The following is a 17485-nucleotide window of genomic DNA, read 5'->3' as shown; positions in this document are numbered from 1 at the left end:
GTTGAATGATGCTGGAGGCCCAGGTTTTAGCCCCCAGCAGTGGAGGGCCAAACTGAGGCGGCAGTGGCGAGGGCACATACGCACGTGATCCCGAAAGCGCTACATTATTTAAGATATAAATATATTATGATCACTGTCTAAATAGACTTTGAAGGCATTTTGCCCATCAAATGCTTTTTTGTATTCTTTTCAGGTGTAATTAATATAATGTAACATTTGGGAGCAAAAATGCAGAACAACAGTCCAAAACTAGAGGCTAAAATTGCAAATATCTCTACTGCTACAGTGAACTTTCCTGGGGAGCTGATATAAGCTGGAATGAAAGTCAGCCACACTGCGCAGAATATGAGCATGCTGAATGCAATGAATTTGGCTTCATTGAAGTTATCAGGCAGCTTCCGAGCCAGAAAGGCAAATATTAAGCATACAGCAGCGAGGAATCCTATATACCCTAACACAGCACTAAATGCTTCTGTAGATCCCAGGTCACATTCTAATATGATTTTTTCCTTATAATAATTCATATTTTTCTTTGGATAAGGACAAGATGTAGTCAGCCAAATGATACATATTAAAGCTTGAATGAATGTAAATGAAAAAATGCTTAACCGCTGCTGTGTGGGGCCAAACCATTTCATAATGTTATTGCCTGGCAGTGTAGCCCTAAAGGCCATTAACACCACTATTGTTTTCCCCAGAACACAAGAGATGCACAGGACAAATGTGATCCCAAATGCTGTGTGGCGCAACATACAGGACCAGTCAGAGGGCTGGCCGATGAAAGTAAGTGAACAGAGGAAACACAGTGTCAATGAAAAGAGCAGAAGGAAACTCAGTTCAGAGTTATTGGCTTTGACAACGGGCGTATCTTTGTATCTAAAGAAAACAATGGCTACAATGATGGTTATTAATGTTCCAAGAATAGAAAACGATGCTAATAGTGTTCCCATTACTTCCTCATAAGAAAGGAATTCAATTTCCTTGCAGATGCACTCATCTCTCTGTTTATTCGACCAGTATTCTGGATGGCATTTCAGACAATCAACAGAATCTACAAGAAATAAAATGAGAGATTATTTCCCAAGGTTAGATACCAGCATAAAGTGCTCTCCAGATATGTCCATAGAACAAGTTAGTGAATGAATAATCAGTCTTGTTAAAAACAATATTATACTGGAATTGTAACAAATTATTTGTATTATTATAGTAAATTATTATTTTGCTTTTTTCAGTGCTATTATGATCACAACTTTATTTTTTTTGTATTTTTCAAGTTGTACACATTATCAAACCTTTTTTGATATATTATGTAAGATTGCAACTTTGTTAAGCCAATATATATATATATTTATAATTGAAATCATTTGATACATGTTGTATTGAAGATACGTTATTCTTTAGAAAAAAAAAGCAATAATTTGAATCATGTGTAGAGCATATAAATGCCATAGATTATGTGGCCTAGTGCCCTGTGATATCATACTAGAGGCTGCAGTAACAATGAGTTGGCCATTAGATGGAACCATCATTTTAATATCATGTCAAAGTCTAATTAAGTCATGAACATTTCACCTTTTGTTAAGAAGTCGATAACTAACTATATGATTTATTGTTTTATTATAAGCATGGATTGAGTTTGTATTGGTAGGGTTGGTTATAGAGTGAGAATATCAGATGTGAGACTGTGTGATGGATCAGGAGTGCAGGTAAACACTCCTGTTCTCTGTTTAGAGTGGTACTATGGAGGAAATTGCTTTGTCTTATTTTTTTTTATTTTTGATAAGCATTTTGTTCTGTTATATTTCAACCTGTAGTAAAGTATTCACATTATCTGGGATCAGATGCATTACATCAGCTGTGGAATACTTTGTCTGTGTAAAAACAGTTTGAGTAAATATTTTTTGGATCCTAGCTAGAAACTTACTTTAATGTACTGTCTTTTAACTAATTATAGCTGTAGTTTAACCTACTTATTTTTTATAATTTTATTCTTCTGATGCACATTGAGATGTAAGGCATACAATGATGCTTTAGAACAAGTGAAAATAAAGCATCATCAAAGCTAAAAAATATTACGAAACAGCACAGGCACCTTTAATTCATTCTAAGTGTTATTCACAAAAATCAGTAATTTAGTTTAATTGTGATTGAGTCCTCTAGCAACTTAAATTTTTGCTGAGACAGCTAGGGTCTCCCAGAGTAAAATGTTTGTCTGGAGCACACTTGTCTAATATGTTTCAGGATTCATTTCCATCTAATTCCTTATTATCGCTCTGATGATTGTGGTTTTGCAGTCTGCTTAGAAAACAGCAGGCCCCAAAGCAGGAAATTAAAAGGCAGGTATTAACAGAACAGTCACAACACCTGTTGTGTTGCTGATTTCTCCTTCAGCACATGGGACACAGTCAAAGCAGCAGACAGGCCTTCCCTTCTGAACAGCCTTCCGAGTGCCTGCAGGACAGCTCTCACTGCACACTGACACAGGCACCTGGGGAATGAGAGGAATTAAGTCTCACTCTTATGAGCTCCAACAGTTTAAAAAATAGTGCCACAAAGATTTGCAGTGTAAACATCTAATCCATTCTTTTTTGCGTTTTTCATATTATAGGGAATATTGTGTTACATTTGCACAACTCAATTGCAATTGTGTTGTTTGTGTGTATCAGAATCAAACTACCTCATACTATATGTAACAGGGTACCATTACTTTATTGTGTTGATTTACATTCTTTTAATAATTATATTAAAATACATTTGCCATGAAATTAGTTAATGAGGTATGGCCTCTGAAGCACTTCGTCGCCTTTGTCATGAACAAGCTCTATTCAAGTTAGTTAACTTAAGTTCAGGTTAAGTTCACCTGAAACCTTAAAGAGGTGTATACTGTATGCTTATGTATAATTACCAAAAAAATGTTTCAATTTAAATATCCAAAATCACGTTGATCCAACATTTTTGGCTTATTTAGCAGGGAAAATACACATACAGTATGTACAATTCAGTTTTCATGTATTCCATTTAATTTTATTTAATTTCAATTTTGAAGAATTTTCTGAAACAAGAACACAGATCTGTAGTCTTTTTTATTCTAAATGAAGCAGCAGCAAGTTGCTGTGAAAGTCAGTCTTACCTTGTGTGTGTTGTGTGCCCAGACAGTGCTGACATTGTTTAAGATTAACTGCTGGCCTTCTGGCAAAGAGGTATCATAGAAGCCGACAGTGACAAATTCAATCCTGCCATCTTTATTCATCTGCCAGTTTAGCAAGTCATACTTTGCTGCTGGGTCTCCATTTTCATCAAAGTAAACTTCATCGCCTTCTTTGGTTTTGAAATGAACTTTTTTCAAATGATGTAGTACCTGCAAAGTGAGAGAGCATACAGTACAAGTGGTTTTGAATAAAGAAGTCCTTTAGTCATCATTACGATCTGCTGTTTCCTGGGTCACCTTACCTCCCATGGATCAGTCCTCTTCTCGTTCACACACGTCTCATTACCAGAGTGACTGCGGTCGGGTGTGCAGTTGAAAACACCATGCAGTGCATGGGCTACAGCGTACACTCCTTTATAGACATTGCTGAAAATTTGCATCAGCGATAAATCTGTGTAGGTGCTATTGACTTCACTTAAGTCTTCTCTGCCAGTACACAATGTAGCATTTTTAACATTCTCGTGGGTAGGAAATTTACAACTGAACAATGTTTCCCAAAATTCTTTAAAAATGGTGTTTCCAGGTGAGTTTGATGGTAAAACATTCAGCAAGAATTCTTTCAAACCTCTTACTTCAGCTTTAGCAATCGCAAATCCTATTGACCCACTCAATACATTGTGCCCTTCTAGTGAGGCAATGTAAGAGTCAGAAATCCAGGACTCACTGCCTATCCACTGAAAGCCAGTGATGTTATGATCTGATAGCTCCTTTAATAAAACATCCATATCCATGTGAGAAAGGAAAGCTACAATTACCTTTGAAGTTGACTTCTTTATTATATCTAAAATTCTGAGAACTTTTTCCTTTGAGTAAGTTCTAAAAAATGGCTCTGAATATTCAATGCAAACACCTTCTTGTTTTGCAGCTTCCACAAATGTAGCTATCCCATTATTGCCATAATCATCATCACTTCTAATGGCTCCAACCCAGGTCCAACCAAAGTGTTTCACCAGCTGAGCCAGGGCTCTGCTCTGATAATAGTCACTGGGGATGGTTCTGAGAAATGAAGGGAATTTGATTTTGTTGCTTAAACATGCACAGGTAGCAAAGTGACTGATCTGTGAAAGAATCAAATTTAATAAGACATTTTTAATATGTAACCATAACAGTGTAAATGAGAAACAAACTATGAAATGATCAAAATCAAAATATCAAAAGATAATTTTTGCATTATTACCACAGGTATGTAAAAAGGTCCCACAGATGCTGAAATCGCCATAGTAGGTGATGATGATGTTTCTCCTATTATAGCTTGAACTGCAGCTGATCTTGTGCAGGGCTTGTCAGAGGCTGTTTCTTCATAGCCATTTGCTAAAGCCATTGCAGCTCTTATGGCCAGGCTCACTGACCCACATGAATCATAGATTCTATAACCCAGTGAAACGTTCGGGAGAATGTCTGTGCTGTTATTTATCTCCTGTATGGCAAAGATCATAGTCTGAGCATATTGAAATGACCTGAAATTTAAACTAGAAGAAACAAAGAAAATAATTTCATGAGTGAACATGACTGGTTTCTGCTTTTAGTCAAATAAAAACCTCTTTTGCATTTATTAATGATTCAGGTTCTTCAGTTTATAAAATTATAGCATGTGTAATCAGAAATCCATAATTCTCTTTTGTTTTATTTCATACTTGAATTGTATGAAGCATTAGCATCTTACTTTAAGCATTTCAGAGGCTCTGGCACCTGTGAGAAAGTAAGCTTTGTATCATTCCAGCTGCTGTGAAATGAAAATATCCCTCCAATTATAATGTCTCCATCCTTTGACAACTGTGGATATTCAGGTTTTCCTTGTAGTCTGCATAGCTGGTCATCAGCACTTGCCAGAGCAGCAATCAGCACAATTTCCAAGAGCATTGCACAGTTTCTTTTATCTCCATTCTGTTTATTACCATATGGAGTCTTTTTATAGCAGGCTGTGTGTCACAGGTGCTCTAAGAGACGTTTAGTTAATCTTGTTCTTGCTAAATAATTTATTCTCAATGGCAAACTTAAAGAGAGTCGCAAGGGAAAGAATGAACAGCCAAATAGTATCCTGTTCTGGGCCACTGTGGTTTTGGCTTATTTGGTGCTCTTGTCTGTACAGACGTACAGTACCTCCTCAGATCATTGGAGCTTGATCTGTAGATACTCTACCATGCTCGGCCGTTTGATTGCTTTACAGTGTCAGTTCATAAATGTAAATAGTAGAAATTATACAACAATTATCTGTATTTAAAAGATGTTTTTAAAAGTAGTGTATTTTTTTTATAGAAGGAACTCTATTATTGTAATAGCCTTGCTCCCTTATTTTTTAAATACAGGGTGAGTTGAAAGCTACTGTAGAAAACATCAGCACATTTAATGGATAAGCACACCTGATTAATGGATAAGCCTGCAGATGCTCTGAAAATGTATATGTATATAGATGCTAAATGTCCATAATTCTGTAGAAATTTACAGTTGATTAAAACATAAGACGTCCTGTGAAATGTTTGGTATGACAATGAAAAACTAAGAAGAACAAGGAATTGTAAACATTTTTTTCATATTAAACTTTTAATTTATATTTTACTTTACTTTATAATCCCCAACATTCTTCTAAATATATTTGAACTCATAATGTTTATCTCACTCCCATGTTTAAATTCCATACATTTATGAAGGGACTGTTGAGTAAGTGGAGCTGTTAGTAATTTGTATTTTTTTTTAGCTGTCTTGTTCAGCTTTGCTGAGCAATAACATTCATAGATCGTACTGTGTAAGAGACCCTGGCAACCAGCCTTGTTTTAGAGTTTTCTCTTGATAAAGTTTAGAATTAAATAACTGATCAGATTGCTTCGAAGCCTGATAAAACTGCTGAAAAAGAATGCTGTGTATGTGATCCTTGATTCACTGCTGAAACCTGTGATATTTTGGTGAAGCATTTCCATCAGAAAGTTCAGTTCAATATGTGACGTGAAGGCTACAATGACTTTGGAGGTGGAGTGTTTTATAATGTTGACTATTATGAGCAGTCTGTGGTGGGGCTCTGTCCTATCTGTTCACTCACCGTCACCACTGTCTGCCCCAACCCAGGTCCGTCCAAAGGACTTGATGAGCTGATAGCCACTGGGGATGGTGATAAAATTGTTACAGTACTTTGTCAACAACACTGGTTGCTCTGGTTGATTTAATTTTTTATATAAAAGAGTATTTTATTTGCAGCCTTTTTTATCTTATTAATGTACACTTCTGCTAAATTAAGGAATTTTAAAAGTAAAGAGAAATTTTGGTAGCTGAAAAGAAAAACGGAAGTATAACATAATATATACAGTACCTAACATAATGCATATTTGTGAAAAATATATTTTACATATTGTACTGTAGTGGCTTTAAAGCCAAATGGTCTCATATGTAATATATACTTAATGTACATACATCAGATGGTATTTTTAGTTAAATATTAAAAACAAAGTGCACAGTATAACTCCTTCTTCATAAACATTTTTTCCCTGAAGGTTTTTATGTTTTTAACTTCTGGATGTTATGTTGGAAAAGTTTTGATGTATTTTGTCTAACTACTGTATATGAATTTTTAATACTTCATAAAATGGTATAACGTTTTATCATTTTTCAAGAATACATAATAAGAACACTGTACTTGCTATTGTTATTGTGATAAAAAAAGTTGTAATACTGATTTAATACCACTTAATAGGGAATATCAGTATGGAATGTAATTAAAGAGGTTTTGGCAGCTAAAAATATCACTTGTGGATATTTTGGAATCATTTTGACATTCATTTTAATGACTTTTGCAGTCCTTATAGTTGTAGTAGTCAATGAAACGCTCATAGATTGTAATGTAAGGGGTTGTCCCCAAGTGGCAGTTTAGCACAGTGGTTTAAACAACTGCTTGCTACTCGGATTGTGACCAGTTCAAACTCTGGACAGAATATTGCTTTGTATTTTTTACATAGCTATACAGATATATAAAAAAGTTTATTATTATTATTATTATTATTATTATTATTATTATTATTATTATTATAGATTGTTGTGAATGTGATGTGCTTCGTTCAGGTTTACCTCCACACTGAGAAGATCTTGTCTTAAAAGATACTTGTCTTAAAGATTTAGCAACCCGTAATCAAGAAACCATTTTACTTGAAATTTTGATTACAAAATCTATTTCACACATACTATACTTTAGTGGCTTGAAATCCATGCGGTTTCATACTGTATATACAGTATACAGTATTTTTACAGAACATGATCACACTACAGTTAATTGACCTGTGCACTACTGTTTCGATATACAGTATCTGTAGATATGGCTTCATGGGATTCGCGTGAGTGGAACGTCGGGAGATGATGTTGACCGTCATGTTTCCGTGTGGGCTCGTGACCTCGTCGCTCCACCCCGCCCGTTAGTCCACAGCACCTGGGCGGGAACCCGGATCTCCGGTGTAACGAAACAGGGAACCAGCCTGGTGAGCTAAAGGAGACCTCCCTTAGCCCAGGCCCAGGGTGATGACATCACCGTGTCCGTGTCCAAATTAGCTCCGATACACCGAGACGCAGCGAGTGTTTTGTTTTGATTATAATATGAATGAGTCCCTGAGGCATACCGCCCGAGGTTTTGGAATAATAAAAAATCAACCCTTTGCTGAGTTTGCACAAGAGGAAGGGGTTTGTTTTGAGAAGTCGTGTACGACTTGCAAAGTAGCTGAATTTGATCAACTTAAAAATAAATTTGCTTAAGAATTTTAAATCTGTCTGCATGACTGTATTGTAGCCTATCTCATTGAGCAAAACGTTACCTTGCTCTTCCAGTTTTAGCAAATGAGTTTGTGTTAACACACATACGTTTACTACTTTCTTAAAATCTCAACACTTCCAACACCTACTGTGATATCCGATCCAAATTTAAGGTCTGCTTTGTTATGTGAAATATTTTTTACTTTTATTAAATTCCAAGATCCTGACTGATTTGACTCTCTCTTTGTCTCATTTAGCCAACAGCAAAAAACACAAGATGTTCTGAAGTTAATCTGTTTGGAATTTGATTTTATATAAAACCACTAACATTGACACAGGAGCCTTCCTCATTCGAAGTTATTATAAACCAGCCATTGAATTTTCTACAGAACAAAACATGTGATAAGTGTAACATAAAAAGTTATGTAAACTTGAGACCATCACAAGGTGATTTTTTTTAAAGATATGTATACAAAGCTTTATTATATTATGTCAGTGAATAAAAATTGCATTTGTAGTAGTAAAATAAGAATGCAGTGCGGCTGACATCAAACTGATGTGTGCAATGAAAGGCCTGTGTTTTGAATCAGGTCTTGAGCCTCTGTTGTACCAAGGCTGAAGTGGGAGCAGCCGCGGCGAGAACCGGTACAAATCGACGCCCTGTCTGAGGGGTCGGAGGCACCGGTGTGAGGCTAGAGAGAACTGAAGGAAAACAAAACAAAAAGGAACAATACAAAATTGCGCTGTTAATTGAGCGGCATCCATCCTGGAAAAAGACCCTGCTTTAGCAGGCAGGGAGCACCGGGCTAACAGTAGAAACTAAACACGTGAATAAGGTAAGCCTGACACAGGACAAGACGGGCTTGGGGTACAGTCCTCTCTGGGGCTGCCAGTGTACGGATCTTCCCCTTCCCGGGCGTTCAGCCCTGCTCGTCCCTTTGTGGGGATGTGCAGTTCTCAATCTGCCTTCATCTCGTCCTTCATTCCCTGGTGCAGCTGTGATTACAAAGGCGAGGCGTCACCTTTCCCCCAGGGCTCCGCCTCCTCACTGGACACGCCCCTCCCGTGTAGTGCCGCGCTGTCGGTGTGGATTCTGCATGTTCTCGCCACTTTCACGCTGAATTTCTTTTTGGGTCCTGTAGTGTTTTCCAAACCTACAGTTATGCCAGTTAGATCAGATTGATCTCCAATGTTCTGTGATGGGCTATCCATGGAGTAACAGTTCTTTGCTCACCTTCACCATGTTGTAACAGAAAGAATAAGGTTCTGGATCCCGAGATGAAGTTAAACAGATGAGTTTATTGCATGCAAGGAACAATAAAGCCGAAGTCTTGTTTCCCGCAAGTGCCGGTACAAACTTTAGGTTTATATAGCCCTTCCTTACAGTTTCTGACGTCACTCGTTATTACGGTAAAGAGAGGAGGTCAAGTGTTTGGCCAGTTTACAGCTTTTTGACCAAATGGTCAGGGATTAAGTCCCCAGGGAGTTTCTTAGCTCGCATCTGGAATTCTCATCAGTTCTCCCGTTCCTGAAATAAACTCCTGTTGCTTAGAAGTCTAATCTTCAAGCAGAAAGGACTTAATTTAACCCCCATCTTTACATTTTGTATTTTACTTCAACTAAGAAAACCAGCTTTCTGATAATGGATAGTTGGATACATGGATATATACAATCACAGTATATAAGACATTACCATACTAATAAATCATTACAGATTCTTGTTGGGAGGTGAAAATATTGACACTCAAAAACATTATAGATTATAAATATATTATTATCACTGTCTAAAGAGACTTTAAAGGCATTTTGCCCATCAAATGCTTTTTTGTATTCTTTTCAGGTGTAATTAATATAATGTAACATTTGGGAGCAAAAATGCAGAACAACAGTCCAAAACTAGAGGCTAAAATTGCAAATATCTCTACTGCTACAGTGAACTTTCCTGGGGAGCTGATATAAGCTGGAATGAAAGTCAGCCACACTGCGCAGAATATGAGCATGCTGAATGTAATGAATTTGGCTTCATTGAAGTTATCAGGCAGCTTCCGAGCCAGAAAGGCAAATATTAAGCATACAGCAGCGAGGAATCCTATATACCCTAACACAGCACTAAATGCTTCTGTAGATCCCAGGTCACATTCTAATATGATTTTGTCCTTATAATAATTCATATTTTTCTTTGGATAAGGAGGAGATGTAGTCAGCCAAATGATACATATTAAAGCTTGAATGAATGTAAATGAAAAAATGCTTAACCGCTGCTGTGTTGGGCCAAACCATTTCATAATGTTATTGGCTGGCAGTGTAGCCCTAAAGGCCATTAACACCACTATTGTTTTCCCCAGAACACAAGAGATGCACAGGACAAATGTGATCCCAAATGCTGTGTGGCGCAACATACAGGACCAGTCAGAGGGCTGGCCGATGAAAGTAAGTGAACAGAGGAAACACAGAGTCAATGAAAAGAGCAGAAGGAAACTCAGTTCAGAGTTATTGGCTTTGACAATGGGTGTATCTTTGTATCTAAAGAAAACAATGGCTACAATGATGGTTATTAATGTTCCAAGAATTGAAAACGATGCCAATAGTGTTCCCATTACTTCCTCATAAGAAAGGAATTCAATTTCCTTGAAGATGCACTCATCTCTCTGTTTATTCGACCAGTATTCTGGATGGCATTTCAGACAATCCACAGAATCTACAAGAAATAAAATGAGAGATTATTTCCCAAGGTTAGTTACAGTACCAGCATAAAGTGCTCTCCAGATGTATTCATAGAACAAGTTAATGACTGGATAATCGGTCTTGATAAAAACATTATACTGGAATTATTATTATTTTTATTATCATGATAAATTATAATTTGGCTTCTCACAGTTAGCTATTATGATCACAACTTTATTTTTTTGTAGTTTTCAAGTTGTGCACATTATCCTATACAACCTTTTTTGATATATTATGTAAGATTGCACCTTTGTTAAGCCAAGATAGATACAGTATATATATATAACTGAAAATAATTTGACTCAGGTTGTATTGAAGAGAAGTTATTCTTTAGAAAAAAACAGCAGTAATTTGGCCACTAGGTGGAACCAGCATTTTAATATTATGTCAAAGTCTAATTAAGTCAGGAACATTTCACCTAAGAAGTCGATCACTGACTATATGATTTATTGTTTTATTATAAGCATGGATTGAGTTTGTATTGGTAGGGTTGGTTATAGAGTGAGAGTATCAGATGTGAGACTGAGTGTGATGGATCAGGAGTGCAGGTAAACACTCATGTTCTCTGTTTAGGGTGGTACTATGGAGGACATTGCTGTTTGTCTTATTTTTTATAAGCATTTAGTTCTGTTATATTTCAACCTGTAATAAAGCCTTTACATTATCTGGGATCAATGCATTACATCAGCTGTGAAATACTTTATATGTGTCTGTAAGAAACAGCTTGAATTAATATTTTTTGGATCCCAACTTTGATGTACTATGACTAATTATAGTTTATTGTTATTTAATTTTTTAGATATAAGGCATAAAAAGATGTTTTAGAACAAGTGAAAATAAAGCATCATCAAAGCTGGAAAATATTAAGAAGCAGCACAGGCACCTTTTCATTAATTTCTAAGTGTTATTTTAAAAAATCAGTAATTTAGTTTAATTGTGATTGAGTCCTCTAGCATCTAAAGGTTTTGCTGAGACAGCTAGGGTCTCCCAGAGTAAAAGTTTTGATTGGAGCGCGTTTGTCTAATATATTTCAGGATTCATTTCCATCTAATTCCTTATTATCGCTCTGATGATTGTGGATCTGCAGTCTGCTTAGAAAACAGCGGGCCCCAAAGCAGGAAATTAAAAGGCAAGTATTAACAGAACAGTCACAACACCTGTTGTGTTGCTGATTTCCCCTTCAGGACACAGTATGCAGTCAAAGCAGCAGACAGGCCTTCCCTTCTGAACAGCCTTCCGAGTGCCTGGAGGACAGCTCTCACTGCACACTGACACAGGCACCTGGGGAATGAGAGGAATTAAGTCTCACTCTTATGAGCTAAACAGTTTAAAAAATAGTGCCACAAAGATTTGCAGTGTAAACATCTGATCCATTCTATTTTGCGTTTTTCATATTATAGGGAATATTGTGTTGCACTTGCACAACTCAATTGCAGTTGTGTTGTTTGTGTGTCTCGGAATTAAACTAAATTAAAATTAAAAAATTAAATCTAATACTATATGTAACACGGTACCATTATATTATTGTGTTGATTTACATTTTTTAACAATTTTATTAAATTACTTTTGCCATGAAATGAGTTAATGAGGTTTGACCTCAGAAGCACTTCTGCACCTTCGTCATGAACAAACTGTATTCAAGTTACTAAACTGATGAGTGACAGAATCTAATGGTTCACCTGAAACTTTAAAGAGATGTACTGTATACTGTATATAGTATGTACAATTCAGTTTAGATGTATTCCATTTAATTTTATTTCATTTCAATTTTGAAGAATTTTCTGAAACAAGAATACAGATCTGTAGTCTTTTTGATTCTAAATGAAGCAGCACCAAATTGCTGTGAAACTCAGCCTTACCTTGTGTGTGTTGTGTGCCCAGACAGTGCTGACATTGTTTAAGATTAACTGCTGGCCTTCTGGCAAAGAGGCATCATAGAAGCCGACAGTGACAAATTCAGTCCTGCCATCTTGATTCATCTGCCAGTTTAGCAAGTCATACTTTGCTGCTGGGTCTCCATTTTCATCAAAGTAAACTTCATCGCCTTCTTTGGTTTTGAAACGAACATTTTTCAAATGATGTAGTACCTGCAAAGTGAGAGAGCATACAGTACAAGTGGTTTTGAATAAAGAAGTCCTTTAGTCTTCATTACGATCTGCTGTTTCCTGGGTCACCTTACCTGCCATGGATCAGTCCTCTTCTCGTTCACACATGTCTCATTACCAGAGTGACTGCGGTCGGGTGTGCAGTTGAAAACACCATGCAGTGCATGGGCTACAGCGTACACTCCTTTATAGACATTGCTGAAAATTTGCATCAGCGATAAATCTGTGTAGGTGCTATTGACTTCGCTTAAGTCTTCTCCGCCAGTACATGATTTAGCATTTTTAACATTCTCGTCTGTAGGAAATGTACAACTGAACAATGTTTCCCAAAATTCTTTGAAAATGGTGTTTCCAGATGAGTTTGGTGGTAAAACATTCAGTAAGAATTCTTTCAAACCTCTTACTTCAGCTTTAGCAATGCCAAATCCTATTGCCCCACTCAATACATTGTGCCCTTCTACTGAGGCAATGTAAGAGTCAGAAATCCAGCCCTCACTGCCTATCCACTGAAAGCCAGTGATGTTATGATCTGAGAGCTCCTTTAATAAAACATCCATATCCATGTGATTGAGGAAAGCTACAATTACCTTTGAAGTTGACTTCTTTATTATATCTAAAATTCTGATAACTTTTTCCTTTGAGTAAGTTCTAAAAAATGGCTCTGAATATTCAATGCAAACTCCTTCTTGTTTTGCAGCTTCCACAAATGTAGCCATCCCATTATTGCCATAGTCATCATCACTTCTAATGGCTCCAACCCAGGTCCATCCAAAGTGCTTCACAAGCTGAGCCAGGGCTCTGCTCTGATAATAGTCACTAGGGATGGTTCTGAAGAATGAAGGGAATCTTCTCCTATTGCTCAGACATGCACAGGTAGCAAAGTGACTGATCTGTGAAAGAACGATCAAATTTAATTAAAAAAATTAATATGTAACCTTAACAGTATAAATGAGAAACAAACTATGAAATGATCAAAAAAAATTTTGCATTCTTACCACAGGTATGTAAAAAGGTCCCACAGATGCTGAAATCGCCATAGTAGGTGATGATGATGTTTCTCCTATTATAGCTTGAACTGCAGCTGATCTTGTGCAGGGCTTGTCAGAGGCTGTTTCTTCATAGCCATTTGCTAAAGCCAATGCAGCTCTTGTGGCCAGGCTCACTGACCCACATGAATCATAGATTCTATAACCCAGTGAAACGTTCGGGAGAATGTCTGTGCTGTTATTTATCTCCTCTATGGCAAAGATGATAGTCTGAGCATATTGAAATGACCTGAAATTTAAACTAGAAGAAACAAAGAAAATAATTTCATGAGTGAACATGGCTGGTTTCTGCTTTTATTCATATTAAAAACTCCTTTGCATTTATTAATGATCCAGGTTCTTCAATTTATAAAATTATAGCATGAGTTATAAGAAATCCATTATTTTGTTTTGTATTCTTCCATATTTGAATTGTATGAAGCATTTGCGTCTTACGTTATGCATTTCAGAGGCTCTGGCACCTGTGAGAAAGTAAGCTTTGTATCATTCCAGCTGCTGTGAAATGAAAATATCCCTCCAATTATAATGTCTCCATCCTTTGACAACTGTGGATATTCAGGTTTTCCTTGTAGTCTGCATAGCTGGTCATCAGCACTTGCCAGAGCAGCAATCAGCACAATTTCCAAGAGCATTGCACAGTTTCTTTTATCTCCATTCTGTTTATTACCATATGGAGTCTTTTTATAGCAGGCTGTGTGTCACAGGTGCTCAAAAAGACATTTAGTCAATCTTGTTCTTGCTAAAGAATTAATTCTCAATGGCAAACTTTAAGAGAGCCGCAAGGGAAAGAAAGAACAGCCAGATACTGTAGCGTCCTGTTCTGGGCCACTGTGGTTTTGGCTTATTTGGTGCTCTTGTCTGTACAGACGAACAGTACCTCCTCAGATCATTGGAGCTTGATCTGTAGATGCTCTACCACGCTCGGTCATTTGATTGCTTTAATGTGTCATTTCATAAATGTAAATAATAGAAATTATACTGGAATTAGCTGTATTTAAAATATGATTTGAAAAGCAGTGTATTCTTTTTAAAGAAGGAACTCTATCATTATAATAGTCTTGCCTTTGTAACACACATTATTTTTTAAATACAGGGTGAGCTGAATGCTACTGTAGAAAAAAGTAGTACATTTAATGGATAAGCACTGCCGATTATTGGATCCGTAAGCCTGCGGATGCTTAGAAAATCTATATATATACTGTATAGATGATAAGAAGAAAGAGATAAGATCTATATATCCTTAATTCTGTAAAAATTTACAGTTGTTTAAAACATAAAACATCCTGTGAAATGTTACTGTAGGTATGACAAAGAAATACTAAGAACAAAGAATTGTAGACATTTTTCATATTAAGTTTTAAATTTACATTTACTTATGCTTTATAATCCCCAACATTCTTTCAAATATTTTTGAACCTATAATTTATTTAGTTTATTTAACTTATTTCCACTTATTTCATTTTATTTCCATGTTTCAATTCCATACATTTGTGAAGGGACTGTGGAGTTTCTTTTATCTGAGTACTGTATATGGAGCTGTTAGTAATTTTTATTTTTTTAAGCTATTGTAGGTCTTGTTCAGTTTTGCTGAACATAGATCGTATAAGAGTCCCTGGCAACCAGCCATGCACTAGAGTTTTCTCTTGATAAAGTTAAGAATTAATAAACGAAAAGAAAAAAATAACTGATCAGATTGCTACAGAGCCTGATAAAACTGCTGAAAAAGAATGCTATGTATGTGATCCTCAATTCACTGCTGAAACCTGTGATATTTTGGTGAAGCATTTCCTCGACCAGAAAGTTCAGTTCAATATGTGACGTGAAGGCTACAATGACTTTGGAGGTGGAGTGTTTTATAATGTTGACTATTACGAGCAGTCTGTGGTGGGGCTCTGTCCTATCTGTTCACTCACCGTCACCACTGACCGCCCCAACCCAGGTCCATCCAAAGGACTTGATGAGCTGATAGCCACTGGGGATGGTGATAAAATTGTTACAGTACATTGTCAACAACACTGGTTGCCCTGGTTGATTTAATTTTCTATAGAAAAGAGTATTTTATTTGTTGCCTTTTAATTTTTGTCTAATTAATGTGCACTTCTGCTATATTAAGGTTAAAAGGTATAAAGGTTTTGTTTTCTGTCGTGAGTACAGTAGGTCTTTGCTGCAATGGTACTCTGGTGACTGTTAGTTGACATGCCTAGCATTAGTTATTCATTGTAAGTTTAAGTTGCTAAGACACAAAGTCTCAAAGGCATAGATTGTTAAATGACTGCTAACATTTTGCTTTTAATTTTATGAACACATTCAAGGAGCTGTCTGAAAGACACTTTACTTTGAATTGTCCTCTGTTAGTTTATGTTCTAACATATTAATAACACTGTGTTTCCGTGCAGTGCATTCAAAATATCATTGCAAAATTATTTCTAAATCTGGACAGTTGAGTTTTAGTCCTCCATACCTGTATTCCATCTGTATTTTGACTTCTGGCCTTTTTTAGAATAATTTTTTAGAAGAATTTGGGATCTGGGGGTGAGAATACTGTATTTCACTTTATGTGGAATACATAGTAATGTGGGAATGTTCGGCAAATTTGAATAACAGGCTCTGGTCCCAATATTTCTTTTCTATTTAAAAACAGTGTAGATTTTGAAAATGTGCTATTGCTCCTTTGCCAGCTGAATCATCTGTCTGTTAAAAGGCATGTCTTCTTTACAGTACAGTATGCCATTATTCCTTACCACGCAGGATGCACAGTGTTTCTTCTCATTGCACGCTGCTTTATGAACAGTAGTTCACTCACCAAAGACACTTGTTTTAAGGTGGCACTTGTTATATGTTAGATGTGCGTTAGGTGTTAGATTGCTTAATTTAATCTGTTTATATACGGTGTATGTTTAAATCCACTTAATATGGAATATTAATATGGGAATTTTAAAACTAAAGAGAAATTTTGTACCTGTACCTAATGCAATGCAAATTTCAGCAATGTGTAATCAGAAAACAATTTAACTTTAAATTTTGATTGTGAAAAATATATTTTACATACTGTACTGTAGTGGTTTTAAAGCCATACGGTCTCATAAGTAATATATACTTAATGTACATACTGTACAGTAGATGATAGGGATAAAAAAACAGATGGTAGGGATAAAAAAACAAAGTGCACAACAGTATTCCTCCTTCTTCATAAACATCTTTTGCATAAAAGTTTTTAAGTTTGTAACTTATGGTGGTTATTTTGGAAATGTTTTGATGTGTTTGTTCTAACTATATCAAATTTAAATACTTCATAAAAAGCTATAACGTTTATCCTCTTCCAAGAATACATAATAAGAACACTGTACTTGCTCTTGTAAAAAAAGTATTGATTTAATAGTTGTAGTACTGATTTAATACCACTTAATGGGTAATATTAATATGGAATCATGTAATTAAATCAATTTTGGCAGCTAAAAATATCACTTGTGGATATTCTGGAAACATTTTGACATTCATTTCAATGACTTTTGCTGTTCTTATACAGTAGTTGTAATAGACAATGAAATTATCATAGATTGTAATGTAAGGGGTTGTGCCCAAGTGCCCAGTTTAGCACAGCGGTTTAGACAGCTGCTTGCAACATGGAATGTAACAATTTCCGGACAGAACATTGCTTTGTATTGTTATTTACATAG

The 17485-nt window shown here is 36.1% G+C and overlaps 2 protein-coding genes across 2 annotated transcripts; both read right to left on the bottom strand.

The window, feature by feature from the left end:
* Positions 1-137: 137 nt before the first annotated feature.
* On the bottom strand, positions 138-4658 carry LOC148677250 (extracellular calcium-sensing receptor-like). The gene is made up of 5 exons (XM_088643956.1): positions 4386-4658; positions 3451-4266; positions 3131-3358; positions 2365-2488; positions 138-1051 (listed from the first exon to the last, which is right to left on the bottom strand). The coding sequence occupies exons 1-5, from the start codon at positions 4641-4643 to the stop codon at positions 138-140; spliced, it is 2340 nt and encodes a 779-aa protein (XP_088500082.1). The 5' UTR covers positions 4644-4658.
* A 5059-nt stretch (positions 4659-9717) lies between these two features.
* Positions 9718-14440, bottom strand: LOC148677249 (extracellular calcium-sensing receptor-like). The gene is made up of 6 exons (XM_088623220.1): positions 14244-14440; positions 13758-14049; positions 12837-13652; positions 12517-12744; positions 11815-11938; positions 9718-10631 (listed from the first exon to the last, which is right to left on the bottom strand). The coding sequence occupies exons 1-6, from the start codon at positions 14438-14440 to the stop codon at positions 9718-9720; spliced, it is 2571 nt and encodes an 856-aa protein (XP_088479346.1).
* Between the last annotated feature and the right edge of the window lie 3045 nt (positions 14441-17485).

This window comes from Lepisosteus platostomus, chromosome 2, assembly GCF_059453375.1.
Source record: "Lepisosteus platostomus isolate fLepPlt1 chromosome 2, fLepPlt1.hap1, whole genome shotgun sequence".
Taxonomy (NCBI): Eukaryota; Metazoa; Chordata; class Actinopteri; order Semionotiformes; family Lepisosteidae; genus Lepisosteus; species Lepisosteus platostomus.
This window is presented reverse-complemented; position numbering and strand designations above follow the sequence as displayed.